Source organism: Rhineura floridana, chromosome 4, assembly GCF_030035675.1.
Source record: "Rhineura floridana isolate rRhiFlo1 chromosome 4, rRhiFlo1.hap2, whole genome shotgun sequence".
Classification (NCBI taxonomy): Eukaryota; Metazoa; Chordata; class Lepidosauria; order Squamata; family Rhineuridae; genus Rhineura; species Rhineura floridana.
Window position 1 is genome coordinate 138,011,973 of NC_084483.1, and position 21,511 is coordinate 138,033,483.

Genomic DNA, 21,511 nt, shown 5'->3' on the forward strand with positions numbered 1-21,511 from the left:
CCAACGCATTCAGGGGCTCCTGGAACCGACGCTTCCAGGGCAGAGGTCAGTACCAAGGGCGCAGGGGCAACTCATCGTCCTCATATAAGGGAGGCCCTCGCCTACGCAAGTAGTCTTAACTCCCTCCCCATAGGTGGCAGATTACTTAATTTTGGAGATTGATGGCTGCGCCTTACTACGGTCTCCTGGATCAGGGACCTTTTCAGTTATGGCTATGCCATAGAGTTCTGGGCAACCCCATCAGACAGATTCCATCCGTCCCCTTGCCCAAGGGCACCAGCCAGGCACAACATTATGCAGACAGCTATACACCACCTCTTGGACATAGCGGCGATAGAGCCAGTTCCCACAACTGAGAGGTCGGAAGGGGTGTACTCCCTCCTATTTGCTGTGCCAAAACGTGATTTATCATGGAGGGCGGTATTGGACCTCAAGTTTGTCAACCGTTTTGTAACATATCGCAGGTTCAAAATGGAATCACTCCACTCCATTACGGAGAGTCTGCATGAAGGAGACTTCCTGGCTTCTATCGACCTTCAGGAAGCGTATCTCCATGTGCCCATTTGCATAGCCCACAGAAAGTTTCTTCGGTTTGCTTTTGGCCACCAGCATTTTCAATATAGAGCGATGCCATTCGGCCTCTCCTCTGCTCCAAGAGTGTTTACTAAGGTGCTACTCATCCTAGTGGCTTACCTCCGGACCCAAGGGGTTCATATCTACCCATATTTGGATGATTTGCTAATACGGGCCAAGTCGGAGGAACTGGCTCATCATCACTTAATGATCACCCTCAATGTTTTGCAGGCCTACGGCTGGCTTGTCAACTTCGACAAAAGCCATCTCCAACCAACGCAACGCCTACTACATCTTGGGGCAATGTTGGACACCCTGCAGGCAATGGTCTTCTTGGCTCCAGATCGCATCACTGCCATCACAAGCATCGCAAGGTCCCTGATGCAACAAACATCCGCAGACGTCATGCTTCTCGCCAGAGCGCTCGGGATGTTTATATCTACAATCCACATTGTCCCATGGGCTCGAGCCCACACTCGGCCCCTTCAATGGATTCTGTTGCCTTTTCAAAAAGACATTGCCAGCTCCAACCATCGCAAAGTTCGCTTGAGCCCCGCACTGCGCCTCTCCTTCCGCTGGTGGACCAAGGTTCAACACCTCTCCAAGGGCACGTCGTTCAGAGAACCCCGCAGAACCGTTGTAACCACAGATGCCAGCCTCATCGGTTGGGGAGCCCACTGCAACTCCCAGTACGTTCAGGGGGTTTGGTCCAACACAGAGCAATCACAAAGCATCAACTGGCTGGAACTAAAGGCTGTCCACTTAGCCCTATGTCATTTTCAGTCTCTGTTCCCTTTGCATCATGTGCTCATTCGAACAGACAACACGTGTGTAAAATCACATTTGAACAGACAGGGGGGCACCGGGTCTCGTCCTCTGCAGGACTTAGCCTCCCTCATCTTTGTCTGGGCAGAACAACATCTACAATCCCTGAAAGCAGAGCACCTCAGAGGGATATGGAATGTGACAGCAGACTGGCTCAGCAGACAACAGGTCTTTCCGGGAGAATGGAAACTTCATCCAGCCATTTTCCATTGTCTCCAGTGTCGGTTCGGCGCCCTATCAGTCGACCTGTTTGCCTCCAGTCGCAATTGCCAGCTTCCCAGGTACTTTGCCCGATACCTGGACTCAACAGCAGAAGCAGTGGATGCTCTGACAACACCGTGGCCAGACGGTCTATTGTACGCCTTTCCTCCCATACCATTGTTAGCCAAAACCTTGAGGAAGGCGCGAACCGAAAGGGCACAGCTGGTTCTGATAGCACCATTTTGGCCACGCCGACCGTGGTTCTCAGATCTTCTGGCAATGTCAATGATGGATCCTTGGACACTTCCAGTAAGGCCAGACCTTCTATCCCAGGGTCCAGTACTGCACCAGGACCCTACTTGGTTCAATCTAACAGCGTGGCGTTTGAACAGGGACATTTGAGGTCAGCTGGACTGTCTGACGCTGTGATTGATATTATTTTGGCCTCGAGAAGACCATCTACCACCCGTATTTATCAACATACCTGGGTGGCTTTCGCCAAGTGGTGTCAGTCCCACCACCATGATCCATCCCAAGCCACTGTGCATCAGGTGCTGCAATTTCTCCATAGCGGCTTTATGATGGGACTTCGACCTAACACTCTACGTCGACATGCGTCCACTCTGTCGTCCATTCTCTCAGTGTCCTCTCCTGGAGATCATATTTCTTCACATCCGTTCATCAAACGTTTTTTGAGGGGAGTCGCCCTACGCTCTCCGGCTGTTGTCCATCGGTTTCCCTCATGGAGTTTGCCGAAGGTTCTGCAGGCTTTGCAACGCCCTCCGTTTGAACCCATCAGGACTGTGCCTCTTCGTATACTGTCCTTCAAGGTCTTGTTCCTGATTGCAATCACATCTGCTAGACGAGTTTCGGAGTTGGGCGCATTGTCTTCCGCTCGCCATCTCTGCGTCTTCCATAAGGACTCTGTTGTACTGAAAACTGATCCTTCCTTCCGTCCCAAGGTTGATTCAGTGTTCCATTGCGACCAGGACATTGTTTTGCCTTCCTTTTGCCCGAATCCTACCCATCCTCTCGAGAAGGCTTGGCATTCGTTGGATGTCCGGAGGGCTCTCAAGACCTACCTGTCTAGGACCCAGGATATACGACGAACTGAGTCTCTGTTTGTATCCTTTCATCCAAGGTCTATGGGGCATAAAGTTTCCAATCCTACCTTATCCCGTTGGTTAAGGGCATGTATTACTTTAGCATATGAGTCTCTGAAGCTGTCAGTTCCAGCTAGTATAATGGCTCATTCTACCAGGTCAGCTGCCACTTCGGCTACTTTTGCCACTAATGCTCCTGTTGCCGATATTTGTAGGGCTGCAGTCTGGTCTACCCCACACTCGTTTATAAGGCATTATAAAATTGATCGCTATGCCTCTGCTGACGCTTCTTTTGGCAGACGAGTGTTGCAACAGGTTCTTAATGAGGATTAACCCGTGGGTGGTCCCTCCCTGTTTGGGCTGCTGGGGTACATCCCGTTGTGATGGCCGGACTCATAGGGAAAATGGACCATTGGTCTCACCTGAAGGGTGATTTTCCTATGAGGACGGACATCACGACCCTCCCAGTTGGAGGATGACTATATATTTTCTAATGTGTCCTATATTACTGTTACGCTATTATACTTAAATTTAAAAGTGAAGTCAAGACTTCTGGTTCTGTTATACCGCTATGTTGGAGTCATGTTACTATGTATGGTACTATTGTGTTATTTTCCTGCTGCCAGGCCTGTTGGCCTTGTTCTTGTATTTTTAGATATCTCTCCTTAGACTCGCTGCGAATGAACTGGAGAGTGGGAGGGACCTGACGTCCCTAGTCTTGACTTCAAAGACATTCTTGCCTTCGCACGATAGGTGGAGCTAAAACCCGTTGTGATGTCCGTCCTCATAGGAAAATCACCCTTCAGGTGAGACCAATGGTCCATTTTCAGAGTGAGATTCCTGCCAAGCAGCACTAGCTGATTCATGTTCCCAGGTCAATCCGCCTGTCCCTGTGGCTTCAGGAACCACACTTCCAGAGAGAAGTTTCCCTTGTAGATCCCCTCAGGATAGCAATCACCGTGGATGCCAGTCTGATAGGCTGGTGGCCCTGTGCAATGGATGCATGGTCCAGGGGACTTGGTCACTGAAGTAGTCCTTGCTCCTCATCAACCTCTAGGAGTTGTTGTGGGCTGGCCACCTTTAATACTTTGCCTTCCAGAGGCACTTGGGGGTGGTGCTTCTCCACACCAACAATGTGACTGCCAAAGCCCATATCAGCCAATGGGAGGTCGAGATCTTGGCCACTCCAACAGAAAGCCTCACTCCTACTCCTTTGGGCGGAACAACACCTGGACCCCCTCTCAGAAGAGCACCTTTGAGGAAATGACAGTGCTCAAGCTGATTGGTTGAGCAGGAAACAGCTTTTCAATGGCAAGTGGAAGCTCCATCCTCAGGTCTCCTAGCTGTTAGTGGATCATTTCAGGAGGATTCATGTGCATCTTTTCACATCCCAGACAATTGACAAGTTCCCAGATTCTTTTTCTAGTATGTAGCACCCTCGGTGAAGGGCTTGGACACACTGGTCCTCCACATTGTCTCCAGGGCTCCTGTATGCCTTTCCTCTGTTTCTGCTCCTGCCCTGAGTCCTGAGGAAAGTGAGAGAAGAACAGGCAACTATCCTGCTGGTAGCTCCAGTGTGCCTCAGAGGCCCTGGTTCTCTGAGCTGGTCAAATTGGTGGTGACTCCGTCTTGGCCGCTTCCTCTGCACGTGGATCTGCTCTCCCAGGGCCAGTTTCTCCATCCAGATCTGGCCAGGCTGGCCATTCATGCCTAGAAATTGAGAGGTCATGCTTCATTAAATCTGGCCTTCTTCCACTGGTGATAGATACCATGTTGGTTTCCAGGTGCCCCTCATTTATTTATGTATTGCATTTGTATACCGCCCCATAGCCGAAGCTCTCTGGGCAGTTTACAAAAATTAAAAACATTAAAAACAAATATACAAATTTAAAAACACATTTTCAAAAAGCAATTTAAAAACACATGCTAAAATGCCTGGGAGAAGAGGAAAGTCTTGACCTGGCACCAAAAAGATAACAGTGTTGGTGCCAGATGCACCTCATCACACAGATCATTCCATAATTTGGGGGCCACCACTGAGAAGGCCCTCTCCCTTGTTGCCAGACTCCCAGCTTCTCTCCGAGTAGGCACCCGGAAGAGGGCCTTTGATGTTGGCGTAGTATACGGGTGGGTTCGTGTCAGGAGAGGCATTCCATCAGGTATTGTGGTCCCAGGCCGTGTAAGGCTTTATAGGTTAAAACCAGCACCCATGAATCGAGCTCAGAAACATACAGGCAGCCAATGCAAGTGGGCCAGAATCGGTTTTATATGTTTGAACCATCTGGTCCCTGTTACCAATCTGGCTCCTGCATTTTGCACAAGCTGCAGTTTCCAAACCATCTTCAAAGGCAGCCCCACGTAGAGCACATTGCAGTAATCTAACTTGGAGGTTACCAGAGCATGGACAACTGAAGTGAGGTTCTCCCTGTCCAGATAGGGATGTAGCTGGACCACCAACCAAAGTTGGTAGAAGGCACTCCGTGCCACCGAGGCTACCTGAGCCTCAAGTGACAGAGATGGTTGTAGGAGAACCCCCAAGCTACGAACTTGCTCTATCAGGGGGAGTGCAACCCCATCCAGGACAGGTTGAACATCCACCATCCGGTCAGAAGAACCCTCACTAGCAGCATCTCAGTCTTGTCTGGATTGAGCCTCAGTTTATTAGCCCTCATCCAGTCCATTGTCGCAGCCAGGCACTGGTTCAGCACATTGACAGCCTCACGTGAAGAAGATGAAAAGAAGAAATAGAGCTGTGTGTCATCAGCATACTGATGGCAACGCACTCCAAAGCTCCGGATGACCGCACCCAATGGTTTCATGTAGATGTTGAACAGCATGGAGGACAGAACTGACCCCTGTGGAACCCCATACTGGAGAGTCCAGGGTGCCGAGCAATGTTCCCCAAGCACCATCTTCTGGAGCCGACCCACCAAGTAGGAGTGGAACCACCACTATGCAGTCCCTCCCACTCCCAACTCAACCAGTCTTCCCAGAAGGATGCCATGGTCAATGGTATCGAAAGCCACTGAGAGATCAAGGAGAATCAACAGAGTCACACTCCCCCTGTCTCTCTCCCAGCAGAGGTCATCATACAGGGTGACGAAGGCTGTTTCCATACCAAAACCAGGCCTGAAACCCGACTGAAATGGATCCAGATAATTGGTCTCATCCAAGAGTGTCTGGAGCTGGCCTGCCACCACTCGTTCAAGGACCTTGCCCAGGAATGGAACATTTGCTACCGGCCTATAGTTATTAAGATTTTCTGGGTCCAGGGAGGGCCTCTTCAGGAGTGGTCTAACTACCGCCTCTTTCAGGCAGCCAGGGACCACCCCCTCTCGCAGAGAGGCATAAATCACTTCCCTGGCCCAGCCGGCTGTTCCATCCCTGCTAGCTTTTATTAGCCTAGAAGGGCAAGGATCCAGCACAGAAGTGGTTGCACAAACCTGTCCAAGCACCTTGTCAACGTCCTCAAGCTGCACCAACTGAAACTCATCCAAGAAATCGGGACAAGGCTGTGCTCTGGATACCTCGCTTGATTCACCTTCTATAACACTGGAGTCTAAGTCCTGGCAGATGCTAGAGATTTTATCCTGGAAGTGCCTAGCAAATTCATTACAGTGGGCCTCAGATGGTTCTGCCATGTCCTTGGGGCCAGAGTGTAATAACCCCCGGACAATTCTGAAGAGCTCCGCTGGGCGGCAGAGTGATGATTTGATAGTGGCAGCAAAATATTGTTTTTTGCTGCCCTCACTGCCCCTAAATACAGCGTACCACAGGCACTTACCAATATGTAATTGCAATCACCAGGAGTTAGTGTCCATCTGCACTCAAGCCGTCTCCTATATTGTTTCATCGCTCTCAGCTCTGGAGTATACCATGGAGCCTTACGAGCTCTACACAGGAGAGGGCGCTCAGGAGCAATCATGTCAACTGCCCGGGTCATTTCTGTATTCCACCCTTCAACCAGGGTTTCGACAGCAGTGCCAGCCCTATCAGCTGGAAAACTCCCCAGAGCCCTTTGGAAACCATCCGGATCCATTAATCTCTGGGGCAGACCAACCTAATAGGTCCCCCACCCTTGCAGAAGGGAAATGCTGCTGTGAGTCTAAACTTCAGCAGGCAGTGATATGTCCATGACAGAGGGACTGATGTAAGCCCCCCCCACATTCAGATCACCATCTCCATGTCCAGTTGCAAAAACCAAGTCTACAGTATGTCCTGCTATATGTGTTATGCCTATGGCATATTGGGACAGTCTCATGGTTGTCATGGAGACCATGAAATCCTGAGCCTCCTTGGATAAGGTGGCCTTGGCATGGATGTTGACATCCCCCAGAACCAACAGTCTGGAGGATCTCAACAGTACACCCGAGACCACCTCCATCAGCTCAGCTGTGTACCAGCTAAATAGAGCATGTTTTCTCCACTTTATCCTGTCTGTAATCGAAGGATCCAAGCAGACCCTTGGGATATCATCCCTTCCTAAAATGTTTCCTACTTGGTGTCTTGTTATTTTCACCTCCAATTCAACACCGCTTTCCCACATGTGCCCCACAGAAGCCTCCCTTTGAACCTTTAAATCTGTTTTCTTTGATTTACTGTCCTTTAAAGTTTGGTTTTTAGCGGCTATCATTTCTGCTAGAGGGGTATCTGAACTTAATGTTTTTTCTGTCGCCAAACATCTTTGTGTTTTTCATAAGGACAGGGTGATTCTTCATACTAACCTGTGCTTGCTTCCTAAAATTCTTTTACCCTTTCACTGCCAACAAGAACTTATTTGTCCTGCTTTCTGTCCCTCTCTGGTCCACTCCACTGAGAAGGCTTGGCATTCTCTAGACATTTAATGGGCACTGAAGGTTTTGTATTTCTTGCACTAATCCGTTCCGCCAATCAGACTCCCTTTTTTTGTCCTTCTATCCTGCTTCCCTGGGAAGGAAGGTTTCCTCCTCAATGTTGGCCCAGTGGATCAAGGTGTGTATCATATTGGCCTATATGTCATCTGCCACCACCAACCAAGATTTTGATCTATTCTATAAGAGCAGCTGCAACCTGGGCAGCCTTCTCCCTGAATGCCCCTTTGCAGGAGGTCTGTCGAGTGGCCACCTGGGCTATTCCCAACTCCTTTATTAAGCACTACAAAGCTGACATTTACAGCATGTCCTTCCAGGCCAGTAGCTCTTCTACATTGCTGACTTCAATTTTCCAGCTTAGGTATATCCCACCTGATGTCATCTACATGTACAAGAGAAGAGACTGTTTGGTCCTACCTGTGAATGGGTCTTCTTTGTGCATGTAACGATGACATCTGGGCCAGTCCCTAGTTTTTTTGTTTCTTGTTTGCAGTTGGGAGCTTCCTTTACATGAAACTGTTTTTTGAAAAATTAAGATTTTCATTTCCTAGTTTATTCTGTCTGCAGAGAGTCCCAATCTATTCTTCCCTTTTGTTTTGCTATTGATGTTCCGTCCTGTTATCTCTTCTGGTCTGGCTTGTCATCATAGAACTGGACTGAACTGGCTATGGAAAGCCAGAAGTGCCTTACAAATTTGAATGGCGATTCTGCCTTCACTCATTAGGGGGAGCTCAACTCCCAGCTGATGGCATTGTTACATGATGAAAAAGACCTATTCACAGGTAGGACCAAACAAGTCTCATTTCCTTACCACTGCACACTGAATCCCCTTCCCCAACTCCTAAACTTAATTTTATTTGCCAAGATGGCATAGTATTCTTCCTAGCCACTCATGCTAGAGATATGTCAAGGGGAGGGAGGTAAGCTAGCATCACAACTGCTGTCAAGCTGACAAGTCTTAAGCTGTTGAAACAAAGTGACATCAAATTCCTAACTCCCTTCCTTAATCTGGGGAAACTGTGGCCCTCCAGATGTTAATGACCTACAGCTCCCATTAGCCCTAGCAAGCATAGCCAATGGCTACAGGTGATGAGAGTTCTGCAATATGTGGAGGACCAATGGTTCCCCACATCTGATTCACATGAAACCTGTTGCAGAAAGCCTTGCTCTGGCAAATCTGCCAAGCAAAAGCAGTAAGTCAATGTACTTATACCCTACATTTTCCACAAAAAAATTGTGCTCAAAATGGTTAACAGAAAATAAACAGCCTACAGCATAATCATAACAGAAGTTATAACATCATTGCAACATAACACTAGTGGTTCAGCAATTAATTTACATCAACATTTAAAATACATAAAAAGTGAGCAAAAAGCTCCTTAGGTCAATTAACAATATCCCATATCTTTACAACCCAAAATAGCTCCAAAGCTGATGGCATTAGTGCCTAGCAACACCTCTCCTCTCAAAAACCTTTTATACATAGACCCAACAGGCCAGAAAGACCCCTCACAGTTCTTCTGGCAGTTGCTCCCTTATGATGGCTTCTAGGACTGGAGGGTGGAGTCAAGGCAGGTGGAAATCCCCTAATGGCATATTGTAGTTCTTCCAAGAACATGTCACATGAACACTTCCCTTCCTATACAGTTGCATTAACTTCTTTACAATGTGATGATGATGAATGCAACATATCCTCATTTGTCATCCCTTTCACTACACAGCCGATATCACCAGCATGTCTCTGAAAATGACTGCTCCTATTATTGTATTTATTTGTCACTTTTTCATAAAAGTGTCTCAAAGCAACTTACAATGTAAAAATGAAACATTAAAATCAAATATAAGAACAAGAAAAAGATAACCTAAAATGATCATCCATAAATATATATAAAAAGGCAGATCCAATTCATCCCACCCCACTATGAAGATGAACACAAAAAGAGATCACAAACATAACTAAGAATCATCCAAATTAAGGGCCAAAAGCCTTTGTAAATAAAAATGTTTTTGGATGGTGCCAGGCATGCCTTCATGAAGAAAGCATTCCACAAACAGGGAACCACCACTGAGAAGGCCCATTCTTATGTTGTCAGCTCTGCACCTCCCTTGGAAGGGGGCACATGGAGAAGAGCCTCAGATGACAAATGCAGGGTCTGGATTGGTTTATGTGCGGGAGAGGCATCCTTGAGTTATTGGGGTCCTAAGCTACATAAGGCTTTATCTATTGGTATCCTGCCAGTTTGTACCCCAAACAGCTGTGGATATATCACTAAAAAGAGTTGGAGGGAGTCTTGTAGGTCATCTAGCTCTTTCTTCTAATGTTCAACTGAAAACTACCCTCGTGTAACTTAAGTCCATTTGATCTAGTCCTGTCCTCTGGGGCATCCGAGAACAAGTATTTGTTCTCCTCTATGTGAACAATGCTATTTTGTCCCCTTTCAGTCTTCTTCAGGCTCCAGTTCTTCAACCTTTCTTCATTGTTTTCTGTAACCTGTGGCTATTTTTGTTACTCTGAACCTGTTTCAGTGTCAGTATTCTTTTTTAAAGTGTGGTATCCAGAAATGGACACAGGATTCCATATGATGTCTGACTAATGCAGGTGACTTGGAAACTGTGGTTTTATTAAACAGTCTATGACCATATTAGCCTATCAGTGAAAAGGATTTTAAAAGAATATAAAGATTTTAAGATTAAAACCCTGGGAAAATGAAAAGGTCTTCACCTGGCACCCAAGATACCACAATGTAGGTGCCAGGCAAGCCTCTCTGGGCCTCTTCCTCACTCTCCCAAACTACAGAGATTTCTATTAGGAACAGCCCTTTTAAGTCTTACCCTTCTGAGCCCTCTAGGGGCTATGCAAAATGCTGTAAATAATATTCAGAAATAATCTGAACTGGAAGACCTACTAAGTGACCTAGAGAAATCTCCTAACACTAAAAGAATGCAGGGAAGATTTGTACCGGCGGTAGGGAGAGAAGATGGGTGGGAAGGCCAGTCTAGTCCAAGTCTGATGGAAGCCTGGCAAACAGGTGGGGCCAGTAACCTCAAGCAAGCTAGATCCATGTGGGTTGACCCTGAAAATCTGGCTCAGACCTTTTATAGACCAAGGCAGAGTTGTTCTTTATTGGCTGAGAGTGCCAATGTCAGTTAAACTATTCAATTTTTCCAGCTTCCTGGCATTCTCCACTGAAATGGCTGCATGGAAAAAAAATATTCCAAATCTAAATAGGGGCAGTTCCTGCGGGATAAGAATAGGTGTATATGCTTATCTACTTCTTACATATTTTTCATTTATGTGGTGAATCCATGATAGTGTGATGGAAATAACATCCATCTTTTTATACATATATTCCATTTTAAGGACCCACCCCCACAAGTCCTGTATGTCATATTTTACTGAGCCAAGTTGTCTTCTGCATAGAACACTGAACAGGTTTTTCTTTCTTTGTTTAGACTAAAACATTCTAGACTTTTCTACGTCTCTCAGATGTGCTCCAGTCCAATTGTTCTTTCTGTGTTTATCCACACCATTCATACTCTGTAAATCTGCATGCAACAAAGTTCATTGGTGAATTCTTATCTAATAATCTTCCTCCTTTTTTGCAGTATTAGCCATCATTTGGTTTCTAATATCTGTTTTCTTATTTCAGCCCTCTTTTATAGCAAGTGTATGCATGTTTACTCAAAAGTAAATCCCATTTAGTTCAGTAGGGTTGCTATAAATGCACATAGAATTGCTGCCATAGGCTGCAATCCAATACAGACAAACTGGTGAGGACTATAGAGAGGGCTTTTTCAGTTGTGGCCCCCACCCTGTGCAACTCCCTCCCAAATGGACTCTGCCATGCCCCTTCCATGATGAGTTTCCGCCACGCCTTGAAGACCTGGCTCTTCAGGCAGGCTTTTGGGGTTGGCTAGATTTTATCTTCATTGTTTTTAGATTTTTAATGTCTAGGTTTTGTATGCCTATTTTGTACGTTGCCCAGAGTGGCTGGACAGCCAGCCAGATGGGTGACTAATAAATTCAATAAATAAATAAAATAAATAATACACACTTACCTGGGAGTAAGTCCCATTGAACCCAATGGAGCTTACTTCTGAGTAGACATGTATTGGATTGCAGCCTTAGTGTGGGAAAAGCCAGCACAAGTAACAGTGCAGTCCTATATATGTATAGCAGAGCTTGGAAAAGTTACTTTTTTGAACTACAACTCCCACCAGCCCAATCCAGTGGCCATGCTGGCTGGGGCTGATGGGAGTTGTAGTTCAAAAAAAGTAATTTTTCCAAGCTCTGATGTATAGTTAGACATAAGCCCCATGTGTTCAGTGGCTAAGGCTGCAGCTGTATGCACCCTTACATCAGAGTAAGTCCCAATGAATTCAGAAGTCTTTAGGCTTGCATACTACTGCACTGTATGTTACCGAGACATCTTGAAGAGTGCTTCATATGAAGTAGTATAAAAATGAAGTGAGAAATACCCAGGCATCAAGAAAGAAAAAGAAAAGCTGCTTCTACACTAAAACCTGTTGTATTAGTGCTGCTTCTGAAGTACTGCATTTCTTCAATTAGCTGGAAGTGTTACTAAAATGGGTATATGGAAGCAAGCTTAGTTCTTTCATAAACATATTGTTTCCCTTTATTTGGTATCTGTACTAATGCTTCTGCTTAGCTTTCTCATTGGAGTGTATCACATGTTCCATTTGCATCCTTGGATTATACTGTGAGATGTTACAGTACCGAGTAAGGTATTATGATGGCTTGAAGTGCTTTGATATATAGCTCTTTATCTATTGGGAGATGAAATCATCTTATGGAATAAGCTTTCAGTGCAAGGAATTTGCATTGAATAACTTAAAAAAAACTCTTTAGGGCAGAGATAGATATCTCCTCTTTTTTATCTAGTTTAACAAATATGTGACATGATGTGGCATAATTGCAGTGGCAGTTGATGAAGTCAGGCAGGGACTGGGCAATATGCAGGGCATTCTTGCCGTGTCATGTCATGTGTTAAAAAAGATATTATGAGGAAGAGAGTAAAAGAGTTATGGAGCAGTGGCAAATCTGTGTCCCTCTCAGTATCTAATTTTACCCTCTCATAAATGATGGACCAGATGCTTTACTGAATTTTTATTCCTTTACATGCTAAAAATTAAAGGGATACTGTCAAGTAGTTTATACCCAGATTAATACTCATTTTTATTGTTAGAATCTATTCAGGAAATCCCTTCAGAATGTTCTTATTTTCTTCTTTGGAATCCACCACTTCTTTCCAAGATACCTTTCAAGAGTAATAGCCACTGTTTATGCATGATTGTACACAGTATTTTTATTCTGCTGCTGCAGAGCCAACCAGCCAGCCAGCAGAAGGACCACACGTTATTTAATATACCCTCTTCACAGAATTGTGCTGACATCATTGATGACAGGGATCACAACCAAGTAAGTACTGTAAGTAAGGAGCAACTTCTTTTAAGTACATTGGTTTGCAGTGGTAAAGTGCTAGATCCATGAGCCGAGTTCTGCCCACCAAAAGGGTGCTCCAGCATCTGCTAATGGAAGGGAAAGAGGTGATTTCCAACGATACCCACTCCCTCCTGTACCCCTAAAAATCTGCTTTGGAGGATTGAGGGACCCCCCCGAACAGCATAGGAATCGATAAGGGGGAGGGGGAATCAGTGAAAATCAACTCTCCCTTTCAGTAGCAAGAGCTTTGCTGTATCAAAGCCCTTTGCATTCATGGAAGGACCCCTTCTATATGCAGAACAGCATCATTGGATCCAACACAAAATAAATTCTGAACTTAATGAAAATACTTGACAGTGTCCCTTTATGGGAGGGTGTGTTGTCTTTTAGATTGTATTTGAGTTAATAGAGACTTACAAGATTTTAAAATTATGAAACATAGAGCTTTGTGGAAGTCAAAATATGCATAGTAAATTAATATGATTTAATCTACTTGGTCATGTCATGTGTTTAATTAATTACTAAGCTTTCTTTAATTGTATCTGTACATTTCAAAATCCACCTGTATGCTAAGCTATGAGAACAATGTATTATGAAGATACAGACTTATGACTAAGGTCCATTTTATACATAATAACTAAACCCTGGTTTAGGGATCAGGATTGGACCACAAGATCCTATGTACCTTCCATACATTCTGTCTTTCATTCAAATGTTAATGCTGTAGGTTATTTTCATGTCATTGAGTATGTGTAAAAAATAGGAAAAAGGAAAAAGCTACTTTTCTTTTCAATTATAGAGTACTTTGCTCTTCTTTTGTGCATAGAGAAGGTTACTTTCCTGCACATTTCATGTTGTTATGACTACTCTTTTTATAAGATTCTGTTGAAAAGTCTTGAAATAAGTTTCCTAGAACTTTACTTATTCAGCACTTCCTGTAGAGTTCAGCAGTGAAAGCAAAACTGAACTTGGTAGGAAAGTACCAGGTGAGTATCTGGAGCAAGCATGTGCAGCCCCTTGTTATCACAGGAAACTAATGCAAGCTATAAAACAAACACTGTGGTGGTAGTTCAGGAGTAGGAGCAATACATTGGCATAATCATCTAAGAATACTGATCTGCTGGGGCTAGAGTGGAGTCTTGGCATTACTGTTAGGCTACTAATTGTGTCTTATGCTTACAATTGCTTTCTGACACTCTATGCCAGTCTACTGATTAATCAGAGTGACCTGTAAGGCTGGATTTTCAAAATATTATTAGGTAGGTGAGAGGTTAATTCTCACTGGAGATCAGTTGAAACATGAAACATTATTAAGCTACATGGTATTTAAGAGCATAAGAGCACTTCTGGATGAAAACAAAAGACCATGTAGTCTAGAGTTCTGGCTATTCAGATACCTCTGGGAAGGCTGCTAAGGAGAATATGAAGGCAGTGTTTTTCTGTCAATTGCCGATATTCTGAAGATAGAGATTCCATATATCTTGTGATTAATAGGCTTATCCTCCATGATTGCTGTATAGCAGAAAGGTGGGATATGAATTGTGAGTATACACAATAAATAAGTGTACTTGGACCCCTTTAATAGCAATCACCACTTCTTGTGGCAGTGAATTACATAAATTAATTATGCACTGTTAGGAGCTATTGACTTGGATCCAGACTTGTTCTTCTGTGAACAGAAGGGGTCCTTTCATTCATAGAATAGTTTTAGATCCAGTGGAGGTTTCTGCTTATGGAAGAAGGGGAAAGTTATTTCTGCTGATTCCCTTTCTGCCTCTGAAACCTCTTTCACCACCTCTCATGCTGTTCTACATGGTCCCCAACCCTCCATAGCACACTTTCAGGGAGCTGCAGGGGTTATGGGTATTTTTTGAAAGTTGCGGTCCCCTCCTTTCCGTCAATGATAGGCCTGCTCATGGGTTTTCAGAATTCAAGCCACTATCTTTCAGAGCTATTGAGTCGTAATCTATTGTAGCAACCCATATGCAGAAATTAGAAGTTCATTAGAATAAATAGATGCACTCCTTTACAAATAAGAGACAGGGAAAACTATGTTATGTTATAAAGAAGTGCAGAAACCAACCATTATGTCTCTCCTTATCATCATTTGTCCCTAAGAATGGATAATATAAAGTTTAATGACACATAAATAGTAACAATACTTTGATGCTACTTTGGTACCATATGTTATTTTCAAAATAAATCCATATTTAAAGCATTTGGTTTATAAGTATGTTCTAAAGCAGCTTTCTTGAACCCTAAGCCCCCAGATTTTGTTGAACTATCAACTCTAATAATCCCCAGCTAGCATAGTGAATAGTCAGGGATGATGGGAGTTGTAGTCCCACAATATCAGGTAATTCAGGATTGTGGAAGACCAGCCTAGAGCTATGCTTGCAAATGGATGTTGTTAAGCAACCAAACCACACTTGATTCTGAAGGTATATCTACTTGCACCACTTGCTGTAGCATCTCTATTGTGCTGATATAGCGCCACGTTTTGTGATGGTGTTTATCTAAAGCACTTGTGATTAGTGAAATTCATGCATAATTTATTTCTATTATGTTTGTTGCTTGTTTTTTTATCTCTTAACCAAAACTTTCCATCTCAACTAGTTAAGGTTTGTTTGGTACATACAGTTAAAAAATAAAATATTAAGTCTGAGGAAGTAAGGATAGCATTTACATTTTTTGTACTTCCAAGTTACCTTGAAAATTTAGAGAGCAAAAATATATGGTATTTTAAAAATATGTTAAAACAAAAATTATGTATGAAAGATAAAATACAAATATAGGGACAAAGATTAAGGTATAATTTCTGACTCTTCTAGCTATTTCAGTTTCTCAGGATGGTACCATATGAAAGAAGGCCTTCAACTATTTAAGATAGGTATCTGAAAAGTGATATAGAATTAAATAGTAATGAGTTCCAATTTGTGCCTCATTTTTTCCTTCTTAAAAGTATAATAAAAATAAAAGATGGCTGCCCATAACAAAAATCAAGAGTGTCAAAAAATATGGATGGATGTGTAAGCACTGGTTGTATTTTATCTTGGGCTGATGTGAAATGGATGGTTCTTTCTTGTTAGTTTTCACACCAATCTAGCAAGAAGAATGTGCAGCTGATACAGATGTTCATCTAGACCAGTGGTTCTTAACTTGGGGTGCAGGCACCCCGGGGGTGCGAGACACTTTTTCTAGGGGTGCAAGGTGTTGTTCAAAGATTTTGGAAAACTGTCATTTATCTTAACTAAGTTAGGCTAAAACACACATTTAAATAAAATAAAACTAAAATTAAATAAAAAATATTTTTTCAGGGGGTGCGAGAGCATATTTTGGAAATCCAAGGGGTGCTGGCAGTGGAAAAGTTTAAGAACCACTGATCTAGATGCTCATCGTGCATTATGATTGTCTCACATTGAATTTAATGGATATATCTAATGTAAATGGGAATGTTCATCTCCTAGGCTTCGTAATTCACACAACAAAATGTGACTAGGGTTAGATTCATTATGAAATTAGAGATTCTGGCTAGTTGGTGAATCTGCATCATGTTCCATCTGCTGTAGCATATGACACAATGACTAGCTTGCTTGTAGCAATAGTGCTTCTTTTGACAATTTAAGATGATTTAGGATGAAGGCATCTCTTGCTTGGCGTGCCTCCATTTTGTGGCACACTGTGATCTTGAGCAGTTCTCAACTCCTCATACTTTGTCATAGTGAGCCTATGTCTTTTCCAGGTATAATGAAGATAAACAAAAATAGATACTTTACTAGGTTCACTGTTGTCCTCAGCCCAAAGCCATAGAAGGTGCATGGGAATATGGTCTCATTGTATTCTTTGAAGGTCCCTAGGAACAAATGTACTAAAGTAAAAATTAAAAAATTGTCCCATTGACCTCTAACAAAAGGGCCCTATGTCATACTAATTGGAAACGGTTTTTAAAGTGATCAAAGTGAATCTGGTTGATCATAAGTTGCATGATTCTGTTACAGCAACCTGGCACCCATGAGCATGAGGTTGGTGGCCTTCATGTTTTTTTTTAATGCTTTATTATTTGGGAGGAGGAAGAGGAGGGAATGACAGACACTCCCTTCACCCGTGGAGGGGCTTTTCTGAAAGAAGGGGATATGCTGTGCTGTGATTGAGAGAGATGCACTTGGGGGAGGGAGAGAAATGTAGATTTGGTCTCTGTGTATGTGTGTCTGTGAGAGGAAAGGTAGGATTTCCTTAATTAAACTGGATTGAATTAAGTCCCTAAGCAGTTCATACAAACAGGCACTAAAGCTCAAATTGTCAGAGCTGAAATGTGTGAAGAGAGCCTGGGGAATGATGGCATGTGCACACAGTCTCAATGGAAAATCTGCTGGATGGTTCTTTGAAATTTTGTTGATTTGGGTTGCTTTTATACCCCAAAATTCCTTAGACGTCTTCAGTGGGCATAATGGCAAAGTCACACATGTTTCCCACCAGGCAAAAGAGTAGTCATAAAACAATACATTGATCAACAACAACATAGTCTCCGCTGTATAGGCACATAGTCTCCTTCGCTTATCAATCTTGGAGGCCAGCCTACTCCAGTTGTTATTGATAAGTGTAACTGTTATGGGGAGCATCTTATTCTTTCTGACCTCCATCATTGGGGCCCAGATTGTATTGTGTTTTGTGTTGTTCTTCTGCATCCTCATCTTATCAGTTTGGCATTCAATTGTTCTCTCACAGTCTGTGCCTGATACTTAGAAAGAATTCCATTCACTCACACACACACTCACTTACATTAAATAAGCAATTAATTCTAATATGCAGGGTAGTTTCTAATATGTAAGATAAGCATACTTAGGCATATGCAGGTGCAATGATTCAGTGAACATAGGCCAATAGGGTTTTATTTTTGTCTCATAGTTATATGTTCTATTGTATAAGCCACTAAAAAGATATTTTCTTATGGAGAATTGTTTAGTGAAGAGAACTCTTTCTGAGTAAATGAGAACATTACTTTTATTTAAATAATTTGCCTACCCAGTAGGTTTGTTTATTTATTTGTTTATTTATTATTTGATTTATATCCCGCCCTTCCTCCCAGCAGGAGCCCAGGGCGGCAAACAAAAGCACTAAAACACTTTAAAACATCATAAAAACAGATCTTAAAATACATTAAAACAAAACAACTTTAAAAACATTTGTTTTAAAAGCTTTAAAAACATCTTAAATAAAAAGGGTTAAAAGACATATTGTTTTAAAAAAAAGGTTTTAAAAAATATTAAAAAGCAATTCCAACACAGATGCAGACTGGGATAGGTCTCAACTTAAAAGGCTTGTTGAAAGAGGAAAGTCTTTAATAGGTGCCTAAAAAATAACAGAGATGGCGCCTGCCTAATATTTAAGGGGAGGGAATTCCACAGGGTAGGTGCTGCAACACTAACGGTCCGTTTCCTGTGTTGTGCAGAATAGACCTCCTGATAAGATGGTATGTGCAGGTTGACTAACATCGCTTAGTTTCGCTGCATTGTCAGTATCATACAGACTGTAATCTAAGTTATAATAGTTCTGCTGCTCCTCTGCTGTAGCTCTTCTACTGCTACAATATATAAGGACTGCTCCTCATGAAACGTTTTTTGGACTTTGGTTCAGACATCAAACTTCAAAAATAGAGAATCTAATTATTTCTCCCTTTAAATTTTTTGCAAGTGGTTCAATCTTTTCCCAGTTGTGCATATTTTGAAGAGAAAAAATGCAGTTTGTATGTACATCCACCTTTTCTTTCTGATGGCATATACATATTTATTGTGCTCAGATATCTGGGTCTAAGTATGAAATACCTTGTGAGAAGCTGCTTCAAAAGTAAGCATATATTACATATATATTACATGTATATACTTGGGATATTTACAGAAGTAGCACATTTTTAATTATAGTGTTCACTGTAGCGATTAATTGTTTTTTGTCTAAATATTAGATGTTTTGGTTCAATTCTTATATTCTATTACCCTTTTTTCAAAAAAATCCTATAAAATCTGTTAAAACTTGCCTTTATAATTAATATCTCTTACCTTTCTACAGGATGTGAAAAACCGTAGAAACCCTCGTCTTGTGCCTTATACACTTCTAGATGATCGCACTAAGAAATCAAACAAAGATAGTCTCCGGGAAGCAGTTCGTACCCTCATTGGCTATGGTTATAACCTTGAGGCTCCTGATCAAGACTATGGTATTGAAATGTTGCTCTTTTAATAAGTACATTAGACTAATAATACATGTGTTTTTATTAAGACTACACAACTTTTGATTGATTCCGTAAAGGAAGCCACAGACCTGAACTTACAAGATCTGAACAGAGTTGTTCATGACCAATGCTATTGGAGTCACTGATTCATAGGGTCGCCAGATAACCAGCCAGATGGGCGACTAATAAATCTAATATAATAATAAGTCGTGATCGACTTGAAGGCACATAACAACTCACAATGTTTATAAAATATTTGTGAAATTAAATATAGTACATACTAGCAGAACTTAGGAATGTTCCATTAAAGCTGGTATTGCATAATGGTTTAGGATGTTAACTATGTCTACTCAGAAGTAAGTCCTACTGAATTAAATGGGGCTTACTCCCAGGTAAGTGGGGCAGGATTATACCCATAGCTGTCAGATCTTAAATCAGTCATGGCAAACCATTATCTCTTTGCCAGACCTCTCTATATGCAGTGTGGAAATAAGCATCTTGACCTGACAAGGGTAGTTGAAAAGAAGACTATGGACAGCATCTGATCAACGAATTCCATCAGTGCAAGGATTCCTGCTTGCACAATGGAACTTCCTCTCTCTCCTCCCTCCAAGCACCCCCTAAATCTGTTCTAGGGTTCCCCCAACTCTCTGGAGTAGATTTGGGGAGGGCACGGGGCATGTGTGGGGAGAGGAGAGGAAGTTCTATTGTGCAAAGGCTAGTCTTTGTGCTGACAGAACATGTTAGTTGGATGATTATGAATGTAAAACCCCTTGATTGGTCTAAAATGCTATATAAACTGTTGGATTTAGGCCTGTTAATTTAATTGCTGTATAAATTTAATAGAGGAATACAGAAGAACTAGTGAGAGGAATCTTAACCTGGACAAATTGTAATTATAAAAAAAACTTTAAAAAACTCACAGCATTGCTTATCATAGGGTTCCACAAATGTGTTGCCAAGTGGAGGTGATGAAAACAAATATTTTTGATTATCATCTTTGCCTAGATGCCCAGCATGGAAATCCTTCCCCATCCCAAGTTCTCCATGCATTATACAGACTTGGAAGGAAAGGGTCTTTCACTTCCTGTCAGGTGAGAGAGACAGAAGTGGTCAGTCTTACTTTGAACCAGGTTTTGGAAATACTCAGAAACATCTATTTTACTGCTTCTAAACATTGCCAAGGCCTGGTAGCTAGACTAATTGAACCCCTCACCAGAATCTTCTGAACATACCAGATGGCTCAAGGCAGGGTGGACTCCATAGTAACCATAAATATAAACTTTACACACACCTAGGCAGTATGAAAACATTTCTGGATTTTTTTAACATTTCAGACAATGTTCTTAGGCTACTGGAAATTGTTTTCAATTCAGTTAGAAGTGTATCTTAGTTCCGAAAGGAAATCATCTTAACAAATAAATAAAAGGAGACAATGTTTACAAATTTTATATGTATAGGAATATGAATGTTCTCAAGTTTTTTTAATTAGCTCCTTTAGTTAGTATTAACAAGTACTGTACCTCAGACCTATTTTTATTTTGTTTTTTGGTTATTTGGTAGTATATCTTCTGCCTAAGCAACATTTCATAATACAACTATTTTTTCATGTGTGGGGTTATAACTTACCCAGTTACCATGTATCACCAACTTTGTATCCTCCAGATTTTTTGGACTATAACTCTCATGGGCCACAAAAGTAAGTTACTTTGAGTTCAATGAAGTTTGCTCCTGAGTAACTGGGCAAAGCTGGCGCCTTTGCAGTGATGAAGCCCCTCCAACCAGTAGTGCTCCTCTCTGCTAAAAATGGCAGGCAGAGAGATGACTGTGTGGCATCCTACTTTCTCAGTCATCAACATGGGGTGGGGTTTAGGACTGCGCTCTTATAGAATAAATAATAACTAATGCTGGTATAGTACTAATTTGAAATGTGGTTTATTTTAATGTGTAGGCACTGTACAAGAGTTATGTTTTCCTGGAAAATGGTTCTAAATTGGATTGGGAAGTTGACAAGCTGTACAATATTATGAGATCCTATGAGATGCCTATTGAATTATATGAATGACATTATATTTTATGTATTTATTTGTTGGTTGTATTCCCACCTTGTCATATGACCTAATCATACCTTGTCATATGACCTAATTGGCGTGACTTAGAACAGAAAAGTAAAACCAATCTAAAACTCAATATCAAATTAGGTAATTAAAAGAAAAGCCAGTCATTAAAATCCAACTTCAGCCACATTAAAAAATAACTATAACAGCAG

General features: G+C 42.2%; 1 protein-coding gene across 1 annotated transcript in view; it reads left to right on the forward strand.

Annotated features, from left to right (window-relative positions):
* The window catches only part of RYR2 (ryanodine receptor 2), a 725,812-nt gene that overhangs the window by 307,370 nt on the left and 396,931 nt on the right, over positions 1–21,511 (forward strand). The window contains exons 26-27 of the mRNA XM_061624580.1: positions 12,897–12,992; positions 19,080–19,227. Of these exons, the coding sequence (XP_061480564.1) occupies positions 12,897–12,992; positions 19,080–19,227 (244 nt within the window). The remainder of the gene's footprint in view (positions 1–12,896; positions 12,993–19,079; positions 19,228–21,511) is intronic.